The sequence below is a fragment of the Protomyctophum bolini genome (assembly GCF_963924005.1).
Source record: "Protomyctophum bolini genome assembly, chromosome: 13".
Classification (NCBI taxonomy): Eukaryota; Metazoa; Chordata; class Actinopteri; order Myctophiformes; family Myctophidae; genus Protomyctophum; species Protomyctophum bolini.
The window spans coordinates 21,612,573-21,624,274 of record NC_137874.1 but is presented as its reverse complement, the minus strand read 5'-3'; the positions used below and the strand labels follow the sequence as shown (position 1 = coordinate 21,624,274).

The following is an 11,702-nucleotide window of genomic DNA, read 5'->3' as shown; positions in this document are numbered from 1 at the left end:
ATTTGTTTTGCCGTATATAGGTTGTTAATGGTATGGTCACTTATGCCAATTATGAAAATTGCTCGACATCCAGCAGTTTCTAAATGCTGGGGACCCATACTCGACATTTGTAACATAAAACGTTAGGGTACTCAAAATTCCGGCATTCACATTCTGGCAAGTGAACTATGAAGAAGGAGCCATGTTGTGGTCAATCTGTTTTAACAGTATAGAAGTCACAATGGACCGTAACGATTCATTCAAACCGAAGCTCCTCAGATATTAGGCAGAGCAGCATAATGGCAATTGACCTGCTAATGTGGTGGTTCTATGGTGTTATTAACATGCCATATATATTTTTCTTTTCTTATTATATATATATATATATAATTACGTTTAATAATTATCATTATTTTAGCTAGTGGTATTGTCATCGGTCTGCCGCGAAGCACCTACATGCCTCCATAAGTTGTGCATTGTGTTATATAAATAGATAATACATTATGTGGGTTAATAATAACATTTGTCTGTGTTTATTTATTTACAATGTGTAATGATGCCCAAGACACTATGACTGGTGAAATGGACTTTAAAATGAGAATTGAATAAGCATTTTAAATAAATAAATACGTGAATAAACAAACAAGCAAACAAATGAATTAAATAAATAAATGCTTCTGACTGAAAGAGAATGGTTCTGTCTATAGTGTCTACTGTAGCACCATTTGTACCACACTATAATAAACTATAGGTTGCACCATTAAGCATGTTGAATAATACATTATTTGTGCTTGATATTATCGACAGTTGGATTTGCATCATCTATAACGGGAGAGGGGAATACATTTTTTCATAGGAGCATAGTGTTATCAGGTTATTCTTAGTATTTAGAAGTTAGAAAAATAAAACATTATTTTTTCTCAATCGACCACGTCTTTCTGGCTTGATCTAGTATGCATATGCACGTGAGGAATATGTTGAATGAAACATGTTCTTATAATGCATATTCATTATTAATGTATATGCATATTACATGTGCTTTTCAGCCGACTGTGTGACTTGTGCTTTGTAAACATCATATGATTGTTTGTCCAGGGGGCCATTCCTGCTCACTGTCACATTTGGACAACATATCCAGGATCAGTTTAAGCCACAGTAAGCTTAAAACCAAATCAAAGTATCAACCATTATACCTCTATGTTCTCCACCTTGGGTGTTCTTCTAGCAAGCATCACTTTAGACTACTAGAGGTTGTTCAGATTTGTTTTGCTTCATCACACAGAGTATCAATATTTATAACTAGCGTACACCTATTCCCAAAGCAAACGAAAAACAGATCATCCATGTATACTATTCTGGCATCTACTTCAGCCAGAACAGAACTGCACGCAAGCAAACAATATATATATATATATATATATATATATATATATATATATACTGTATATATATACTGTATATATATACTTGACCAGCAATCAAGCCTATCTACACTGAACATAAGAGAGTGTCCTCTGCGTTTGCTGAAGGATGCCCTGTACTTTGCAAGTATTACATAGATCTCATCTATCTTCACCCAAGTCTACCATGCATACAGTATGTGTACCTGAAAAGAGTTGCCTCGACGCGTCAGCACATCGAAACCCAACGCAGTGTAAGCTTGTAGATCTTTTGTTGAAAATGATTTGGTCTAAAGGGGAAAAAAATTGTAGCACTTTCTGTGAACTTATTTTCGTTTCGGCTGTTCTCTTCAGGAGTCGCCACAGCGAATCATCTGCGTCCATCTCACCCTGTCCTCTCCTCTTCTCTCACACCAACTAACTAATGTCCTCGTTCACTGCATCCTTACATCTTCTGCCTGGCAATTCCAACCTCAGCATCCTTCCAATATACTCACTATCCCTTCTCTGTACATGTCCAAACCATCTCTGTCTGGCTGTGTCTCCAAAACATCTAGCATGCGCTTGTCCCTCGGATTTACTCATTCCTGATCCTATCCATCTTTGTTACTCCCAGAGAGAACCTGGACATTTTAGTCTCTGCTACCTCCAGTTCGGCTTCCTGTCTTTTCCCCAGTGCGACTGTCTCTAAACCATACATCTCACCACCATCTTGTACACATTCCCCTTCATTCTCGCTGATATACTTTCCTATCACACATCACACCTGAAACTTTTCTCCACCCATTCCAACCAGCTTGCACTCGTTTCTTCACCTGAAATTGACTGAAATTCCGTTGAGACAATGCTTCTTGTGGGTATTCAGCTTGAGTATAGCCATTGGCCGTAACTGAATGTGTTCAGTGTTCACTTGTCTTGACCTCAACACAGGCACCCACTATCTCTAGACATGTCACCTAGAAATCCCACAGACATGAGGTGTGGCCTGTGTTGGGAATATGCAGATAACAAAAATGATGTCATGACACTTTATAAAATAAGGGGGGAGAAAAACACCCCGTTTTAGCCAATAATCTGGAGAGTGTCGGCCAACACTGGACATGATCGAGGGACGTGTGTTGGCTCTATCATCGGAGCCCGATCATCAATTACAATCGATTGGCATAATGGAAGGACCGAGACCGTTGGTCCGTAACCAGAGGCGAGCCAAGATGTCCTGTCTGTGTTTATTGAATGCATCATACCGAGGGTGTTTAACGTGACCTCATAATTGATCACCATGCACGTACGGTACATGTCGTGCAGTGTGTGTGTGTGTGTATGTTGAGAGGGGGGGGGTGGCACTAAATTGTTGCAAGTGAGTGCATTCCACATATTTCGACCATTGGTGGGACGTCAACTAAGTCTCAGTGTCGTTCACATACTCTTACATAGTTTTCTCTCACGTGCAACTTAAATGTAAATGGCGATGCGCATGTGAGCTTCTTTTTGTTTTTTACAGTAAAGTGCACATTTATTACATTAAAGTCATCGATGATCCTTTGTACACTATAATCTAGAGAAAGAAACTACAACAGATATTTCAACTGTCACTGTCAACTGTTTTCAATTTAGCACGCAGTTTTAATGCACGCAGGCTTTGTGCCGTTAACAGTAATATGAGATGATGTTAAATCGATGAGGAATGTATGCGGCTCCTCTGTCCTCTGAAGTCCCCGGGGCGTTCTGGGCACTTTTCTTTTGGGGGGGGGGGGGGAATTGACTCAGCTGTTCACGCCACCCTGGCAGCGAAGAAAGCTCTCAGTATATTTATAGAGAGAGAGAGAGAGCGCTGTCTAGATGGCATGAATAATTAATAGGTCCCGAAGCCGATTTATCAGTGACCCTTGGGGCACCTGTCTGCATGGACAAGAACATGCACACACGTATGCACACACACACACACACACACACACACACACACATACACACACACACACACACACACACACACGCACACAGACAGACAGACAGACAGACACACACACGCACACACACACGCAGACAGACACACACACACACACACACACACACACACACACACACACAGACTAAATGGGATATATTAATTTGTGGTTGTCTTGTTTTTTTGTTTTTTTAAATGATGGTTAAAGACACAGTGTGCAATCCACTAAGAGTTAGCTATACCCGCCGATAGCATTCGGCTGATTGATTGACACGTACAAGTGGGTGTCTTTCTGCCTCTTTCATTGGTCCTCACGGGTGAATTCTTCTTTAAAGCATTCAGCAAACGACAGCACACACGTACTACATACTGTAGGCTGCATACACACATACAAACATCCACGGTAGAGAATGGTCTCCTCCCTGGCTGTACAGTCTTTAAAGGAGGCTTATAGTATGGTCATTTGCCGGGGCTTGTCCCTTCATTCCAAGCCTGTCTGAACAAGGCTGGAATGAACCATTTTGGCTCCTGTCTCTGTACGGCCCACCTCCATAAACAGCCATGCTCTTCAGACTTCCACAATTCCTTGTTGGATGTCGGGGCATTGTGGGCGGAGCAGATGGCCATAAAGAAATTTGGTTGACGTCAGGTTTGTTCTAGCATTCAGGGCCTGTTTTTTTTTTTGCTTTTTGCACACGGGAATAAGTTGTCATTCGTGTACCTCATTATTTGAAACTTTGGCCACAATTAATATGAAAATCTGACATTGTAACATATACATATCTGACAGATAATAAGGAAAAGCATACTATAGGGCCCCGTCAACCTATGGGCCTCAATAGGTGCATGTTCCCACTCTGCGCCGCTTTCAGTTTCCACTTTGCTTCACAGCAACTCCTTCTAGCTGTAACAGTCAGGGTTCGAAGAGCATGTAAACTGATCGTAGATCCTTGGCCTCCCTGGTGAACCCTTCAGTCCCCCCGCCCCGCCCTCCACCCCTCCTCCTCAGAGGCGGTACTTCCTGAGCAGGTCGGCCTGCCACATGTACTTCCTCTCGGGGAAGCGCTCGGGGATCTTGATCTTGTGGAAGTCCTGGATGCACTTGTCCAGCTCCTCCTCGGTGGTCAGCTTCTCCTTGGCGGGCCTCTTCTTGCAGGTGCTGGTGTCCCGCGAGCTGGCGGTCAGCGTGCGCAGCAGGTCGCTCTTCCGCCGGTGCTCGGCCGCCGGCTGCATGCTGCCGGGCGTGGCGGAGCCCTGCTGCTTCTTCAGCGGCCGGTCCAGGGTCTGCGGGTGGTGGTGGTGGCCATGGCCGCCCACCTGCCGACTGCAAACGTTATTTGAGTTAATAAAAACGAATGAAACGACAAAATCGTATCTTACAAGAACTAACTGAAACTGCGTTGTTTACTAAACTTACTAAAACTAAAACAAACTGAAATTATAGACAAAATGCCCTACCACCAGTAACTCAATTAAAACTAAACTAAAACTAAATATATTTTTAAATGGTATCTTTTGTTGAGTTTTTGAGGGCCCTATATCCAGCTTTTGGTGTGTGCACAAACGTTGTCCTACACAAACATTAAATTCCCATGTTGACAATGAATTGAGACTTTTACATCATAGTGTCTGAGCAAATAGACATTAGTGATTAGTGTCTATATTTTACATCATGATGATGTACGATGATAAGAGCGCCCCTCACTTCACACCAGGCGAGAATAGTTCTTATAACGGCTCATGGCTCTTTACAGACGGGACGACTTTTTGCTGTTTTCCAAAACAAACCAGCGTGCGCTACCATTTGCTATACAAAGCGACTGGAAGTACGAGGTTTACAGACATACCAAGTAGTCAATCATATGCAACACACACACACACACACACCCTGTGACAGTTTATCAGAGCAAGGTGAGTGAGTCTCGCTTTCCCCATTGTGGATCGCAAATAGGTTTATAGTCTACCTGGCAGCAGTGAAACAAAGGCCACCATATTAGCATTTGAATACCTGTTCTGTGAACAGGGAACAGGCACCCCCCGTAAAGGTGCAGAGGTTTGTGCCTACGTGACAAAATGACCAGGGGGAGGGGAGCTTGGGTGCTATTTGAGTTACTATTGTGTCAGTGGGTGCTTCAGCCCTCAAGCACCCCTGGCGTCGACGCGTCTGCTTCACACGGTGTGATTTCTATTACACAATAGGTCACTCTGACCTTTTTGCATCCTGCACCTGACAAAATATGAAAAAGCTAACACTAAAACTAAGTGATATCACACAAATAAAATCAAATAAAAACTAGCAAGCCCGCTCTAAGAACAAATTAAAACAAATTAGAAAAAATAAAATCACACCTGTGTGAAGTGAGGGGCGCTCTCATCATCGTACATCATCAAACATCATCTCATTCCGGCCAATCAGCTTTTGCGTCCTCACCTTCGTCTTCAATGTTTGTGTTTCGACAAAGTTTGTGCAAAATTGTCCATGCATTGTCAATGGCATTTAATGTCTGTGTTAGGACAAAGTTTGTGCACATACACCAAAAGCTGGACATAGGAGGGGCTATCGACCCTCACAAAAGTCAAAAGGAACTAAAACTAAACCATAATAGAGCGTCGCAGTCCCACCCCCTTTCAGAACGAAAGGCCCAGGAAATGAATCCCGATGCATTTTTCCCATAGGCTTTTCTTAAAGTATTTATTTAAAGACGGTTACGCCGCGGATAAAGCCAACTCGGATCGTGACAAATCATGACAATGAACACAATGTTTTGGGCCGATCAAATAATTTATAAGAAGAAAAACTAAACAAATAGTGTTGTCTCCTGCCTTTATTTTCTTCTTTCTAATGATTTGATCGGCCCAAAATATTGTGTTCATTGTCATGATTTGTCATGATCCGAGTTGGCTTTGTCCACGGCGTAACCGTCTTTAAATAAATACTTTAAGAAAAGCCTATGGGCAAAATGCATTGGGATTCATTTCCTGGGCCACTCGTCGTTCTGAAAGGGGGTGGGACTGCGACGCTCTATAATGAAACATCCCAAACTATTCTAACCTTGGGGCCCGGCTGGCGGGGCCACAGATGACCGTCCCCTGCGGGGAGCTGGCCTCCGAGTGGCTCTCGGAGCTGGAGGTGGAGAGGTCGTTGAAGGAGGTGCCGCTCTCGCCCTCTCCGTCCGCCTTGTGGTTCTTGCAGCAGCAGTCACACGGCGGGGAGGACCAGCGCGCCGACGGCCCGCCTGGGATGGAGGACAGATATGAGAGGAACAGCAGAGAGAGAAGGAAACATTAGACCAATGGTTCTCAGAGTGGGGTACGGGGACCCCCAGGGATCCTTGAGGCAGTTCCAAGGGGTTCCCAGCTAAATGATAGGTTGGAACCAATTTTGGGCCCTTATGGGTCTGTAACTCTGAGAGTGTACAAATGTAAACAAATGGACCCGTTAAATTAACATTGATTTTACAATATAAATCCCAGAGATAGAAATGCCATTAAATGGGTGTCCGTAGCCTATTGCATATCAAACTGAGGGTCCTTGAAATTAAATTGGTTGAGAATCACTGCTAGAGTCTCACAAATCTTCTCTTATGGCGGTCCCTGGCATGTCTTTTCAAATGGCATGATAAGTGTCAATTTGGGGGTCCTTGACATGAAAAAGTTAGACCAGTGGTTCTCAACCTTTTAATTGTCCAAGGACCTCAGGGTTTAGGCCATGGGCCCTCATTTGGTAGCATTTATTAATCTGTGTTCATTTAACTCTGAGAGAGGAAGTGGAATATGTTTCACGATTCTGTACCGGTACGTCACTCAGATGGCGCTGAGTCGGCTGAAAGCGGACCTCACAGCGTCGGTGCGGCGACTTGCGCGCCTGAACTCGCTTGGCAGTGCCTCCCGTGTTTTCATTTTACGCATCGTCAACTGAACTGGGAACTCCAGTTCTGCTGTACTGCTGTACAGTAAGTAAGTGTAAAGTCCTGCTGTACAGTAAGTGTACTTGTGTTTCCGGTGATCTTATAATTTACAACAAACGCAGTCGTAGTTTCAACGGAGGCTTTCACTCTGCAGAGGTACAACTATACATGCAATTAGCAGAATGTTTGCCGCCCGGTACACGGTGGTGCTGTGCTGTCCGCGAACGCTAATTAAAAGTGCGGCGGGTTAAATCAATTAATAGATAAACCCAAAAGGTCATGTGTGCAGACTGGAATCCCTGTTCTCTGCTGTGTCCCAACAGAACAGTGGATGCTCCTAATCAGGCTCAGGTCAACCTGGAATTACTGCAAAGACTCGTCTTAATGAGGCAAACCACAGGCAATAGTAGCAGAGATGATGCTGTGTTTGGGGAAACTGACTCAAAGCCAGCCTAAGCCACAGTTACGGTGGGGTTGGGGCGGGGTGGAGGGGGCATGGACTGACATAGAAATCTCCATGTGAGAGTATTAGTCGGATTGGCGGTTTCCAAGTGTGGAAACTGAACTCTGACCTGTCCTCTAGTATGGACTATACTATAGGACAAAATACCCCTGTGACCCCCACTTTGAGAACCAATGCTTTAGAGACATGGTTATCGTGTGTGTGTGTGTGTGTGTGTGTGTGTGTGTGTGTGTGTCCGACAAACATTATTTGCTACAGTAGCACACAATTTTCCTGAATGTATTATTCTCATATCTCCAAACGGACAAAATTTACAGGGCTCCAGAAAAGAAAATACTATACTGTATATATGCTACCACAAGTGTCAGCACATCCACATAACATAAAACTTTTCATAGACACAAAAGTTAAACATTTTTGCTGAGACAGGCCATCTTACTCAGTCAGCACACACAATATTACTATTTTACCATGCATCATTTCTGGGTTCATGGTTACAGAATGCAACTGTAAAATAATAATGCGGTGTATGATGCAGTGTTGATTTTTATTTTATTTTATGTCGTTTTAGTCATAGCCAGTGGCGGAAACTCCGTGGGTTCAGAGGCGCGATTGAACCCCCTGGCATTTTGGCAAAGGCGCGACTGAACCCACTGCATTTTGGCAAAATATATATATGCACTGCAGTAAATTATGCACCCACTGACTGTCCACTGAAATTCCCCCTCCCCAGTGGTCATGTTGTCATGCACGTAGTCACATACCTTTACGAGGGGTTACATTAAGATAGGTGTTGGGCCGCCGCGCATGCCGCATTCAAATGCTAATAAGGTGGCTTTTGTTCGAAAAAACAAAACTCGTTTTTTTTCCACCGCTGGGGTGGGGGGGGGGGGGCGTGGCTGCTTGAACCCCCTGCCGTTATAAGAACTTTCCGCCTCTGGTCATAGCCTTTTGCAATGTAATGTAAAAGTCCAGAATTCAATGTTTACTTGAGTAAAAAAGTACAACGGTATTGGTATCTAAATGTACTTAAAGTATCAAATGTAGAAAGTACTCATTATGCAGAATGTACAATATATATATATATATATATATATATAGTATATATCAGCTATTTTAAAATGGCCGAAATATGGTGCTGAAGTGGTTAATGTATGTTTTTTTGAGACAGACAGACAGACAGACAGACAGACAGACAGACAGACTGCGGTTACAGCGGTGCACACAGTCATGCGACATCATCTCTTCCATAAGAAGCAGCCATTCATTTTTCATGCCAACGTCCTGCATAATTGAAAGGATGTTCCTGGCTTATGGATTCCTCTTTGGTGATGCAAGGGAAAATGCACGTGTACACACACACGCACAAAATCACACACGCACAAACTACACACGCATGTGCACACGCACACACACAGTAGCTGGAGCATTTTGTGGATTTGCTATTCATCATATCCAACAGTGCTGCTGCCTTTCTATGTGTAGCCAAGCGTTGCTCTTCACACAAAAAAAGAGAAAGGGCACAAAAAAGAGAGAAAAAGATAATTAGCTGCTATAAATAATGTAGCGTTGAAGAAACCAAATAAATACTGCCTGTAATTCGGCTTAATCCTGAAAGGGCATTTAGTTTGTTTACGCATGCAAAAAGCAAAGCCATGCGAACAAATTATTTATTGCGATATATTTGTTCCTCAAAGGCCCCAGGCTTTGCACACACGTGCCACAGCATAGGGTGGGAGTGAACACCACAGAGACATTTCACACACAATGTTGACATTTCCTCAGAGTCCATGTTATGCTCCGTTGAGTCCAGTACAAGTATAACTACTGTAAGTACATTTGCTTAAGTACTGTACTTACGGGTAAGTACAATGTTGAGGTATTTTGACGTGGGTATTTCCAATTTTCTGCATAATTTGACTTCTACTCCACTACATTTATATATGTTTCGACCATTTGAAAATAGCCAATCTACAAGCTCACATTGAGTAGCGATGCATTGTGAGCTTGTAGATCAGCTATTTTCAAAAGATTTTTAGACATTTTAAAACTTGAAATGAAACATTCTGCATAATGAGTCCTTTTACTTTTGGGACTTTAACCGGCTTATGGCCAGTGCCGTAATTGACGTAATGAATCAATAAATCCCTTATGGCCACTGACGTAATTGACGTAATCGTGAGCTTAATATAACAAAATGTAGCAACTTTGAGCTTGTTTGACTAACGGCCGATGTAATCTACCTAAAACCGGCTGAAATCTGTGCATGTACGGTCGATCACGCACGCGCGTGATCGTGCATGCATCGCTGCATTGAATGCGATATTTTGGGCTTGATTAGAGCTTAATTTGACTTAGTTATTAAAATAAACAATGATCGCTTAGCATTCCGGACATCTGATAGTGCTGCACAGTCCAAAGCTAGTTCCGGATGTTGTTGTTCCTTAAGCCGGAAGTGACATCGCCAGATTCGCTCTATTTGGTCAAAATCGGCATAGTCGTGACGTTACTGCCACCACCAGGACTGGGTATAATACTATAGGATTGCCGTGTGAGAATGAGAGTGAGTGTGTATATCACAGATTTTTCTATTGGCATTAAAAGGACAAATTAAACATATGAATAGTGCAGGCAGAAGGCACAATCCACTGTTAATTAGGCTGGCCATAAGAGGATTAAGTACATTTTGATGCCAATGCTTTAGTACATTTAGAATTCTGGACTTTTACTGGTAACAGAGTATTCCCTATATTACGGTATTGTTACTTTTACTTTTACATTTGACTACTTTTTCCACCACTGTTTGTGTCGTGAGGGCTCAGGTGCGACACGATAAACTATTAATCAGGCTTCATATCTGCATTTGCACTGCAGAATGTGTGAGTACAGTATGCTGCCACGCATGCAGGCACACATACACATGCACACACCCACACCTATGTGAAATTAATGTCAGTCATCAAACAGCGGTGACAGAAATGGAGCATGGCACACCCACTCAGGATCGCTTTGATTACTGCTGATTGAACACTTAAATCAAGTGTGCTCGCTCACGCATGCACGCACACACACATGCACACACGCACGCACGCCACACACACTCACATGTCCACACTGCACACTGCACAGATGCATGCCAAGCCTCAGATAAGGATGAGAATGAAGTTGGTAGCTGAAGTTAGCTATTGTGAGCATCTGTGCATATAAGACATGCACGGTCGCACACACACACACACACACACACACACACACACACACACACACAGTATGGTATAGTATTACCTACGGTATAATTTTCAGAACATGTTTTTTTATGATCAATCAATCTTCCACCTTGGATCAATGGAAGTAGGCCTATACTAATGATGGTATATGCTACTTTATGTTCTCAATTATTAGTAACACTCTTTTTCATATTAAAATCATGTGCCAATTATTTGGGGCCCTCCTTGTGGCCGCCATTGGTCCACGTGTCGTTTGGCTGCCTTGTCCGGGAGGTTGTCTCTCTGTCCCATACAGTAGAGTGGTGGCGCTGCCTGAGATCCATGAGGTGCACATCATGCACTCATAATTGGTAGAGTGAAAAATGCCCCCAGACTGCGTGCGGGGAAACGCACCAGGAGCCAATCAGCCCATCCCAATACAATTAACATGGACGACACAAAGACACGCTGACAAGTGTGCTTTGTGCTCCCATGATGCATCAGCCTCCTGTGTCTAGTAATTCTGTCCACCTCGCTGTGGCTCTTTACGTGCCCTGACAGGTAACTGGAGGAGCTGCTATAATTTACATATATGGAGAAACCTCTGAACTCCATGTTTGAACTTTTTGTGGGTTTTGTAAATTAACGCCCTACAAGGGCCGACGAGATCATGCAGCGTCACACAAAAATTCAAAATCCCTAAATACATAGTAAGTAAGAACATCAAATAGCCAAAATGTATTCCAAATGGCCTGACTGCCCTGCATGCAGGGCTGGACTGAGACAAAAAATCAGCCCGGACAT

The 11,702-nt window shown here is 43.2% G+C and overlaps 1 protein-coding gene across 4 annotated transcripts in view; it reads right to left on the bottom strand.

Moving 5' to 3' along the window:
* Positions 1-4,329: 4,329 nt before the first annotated feature.
* kctd16b (potassium channel tetramerization domain containing 16b) overlaps positions 4,330-11,702 on the bottom strand; it is a gene marked incomplete at both ends in the record, with an annotated part of 115,490 nt that continues 108,117 nt past the window's right edge. The window contains 2 exons of one of the 4 annotated variants that reach the window (XM_080779873.1): positions 4,330-4,608; positions 6,370-6,560. In XM_080779873.1, coding sequence (XP_080635999.1) covers positions 4,330-4,608; positions 6,370-6,560 — 470 coding nt within the window. Of the gene's footprint in view, positions 4,649-6,369; positions 6,561-11,702 lie in introns of all 4 variants that reach the window. The other 3 variants (XM_080779870.1, XM_080779871.1, XM_080779872.1) reach the window with 3 other exon arrangements.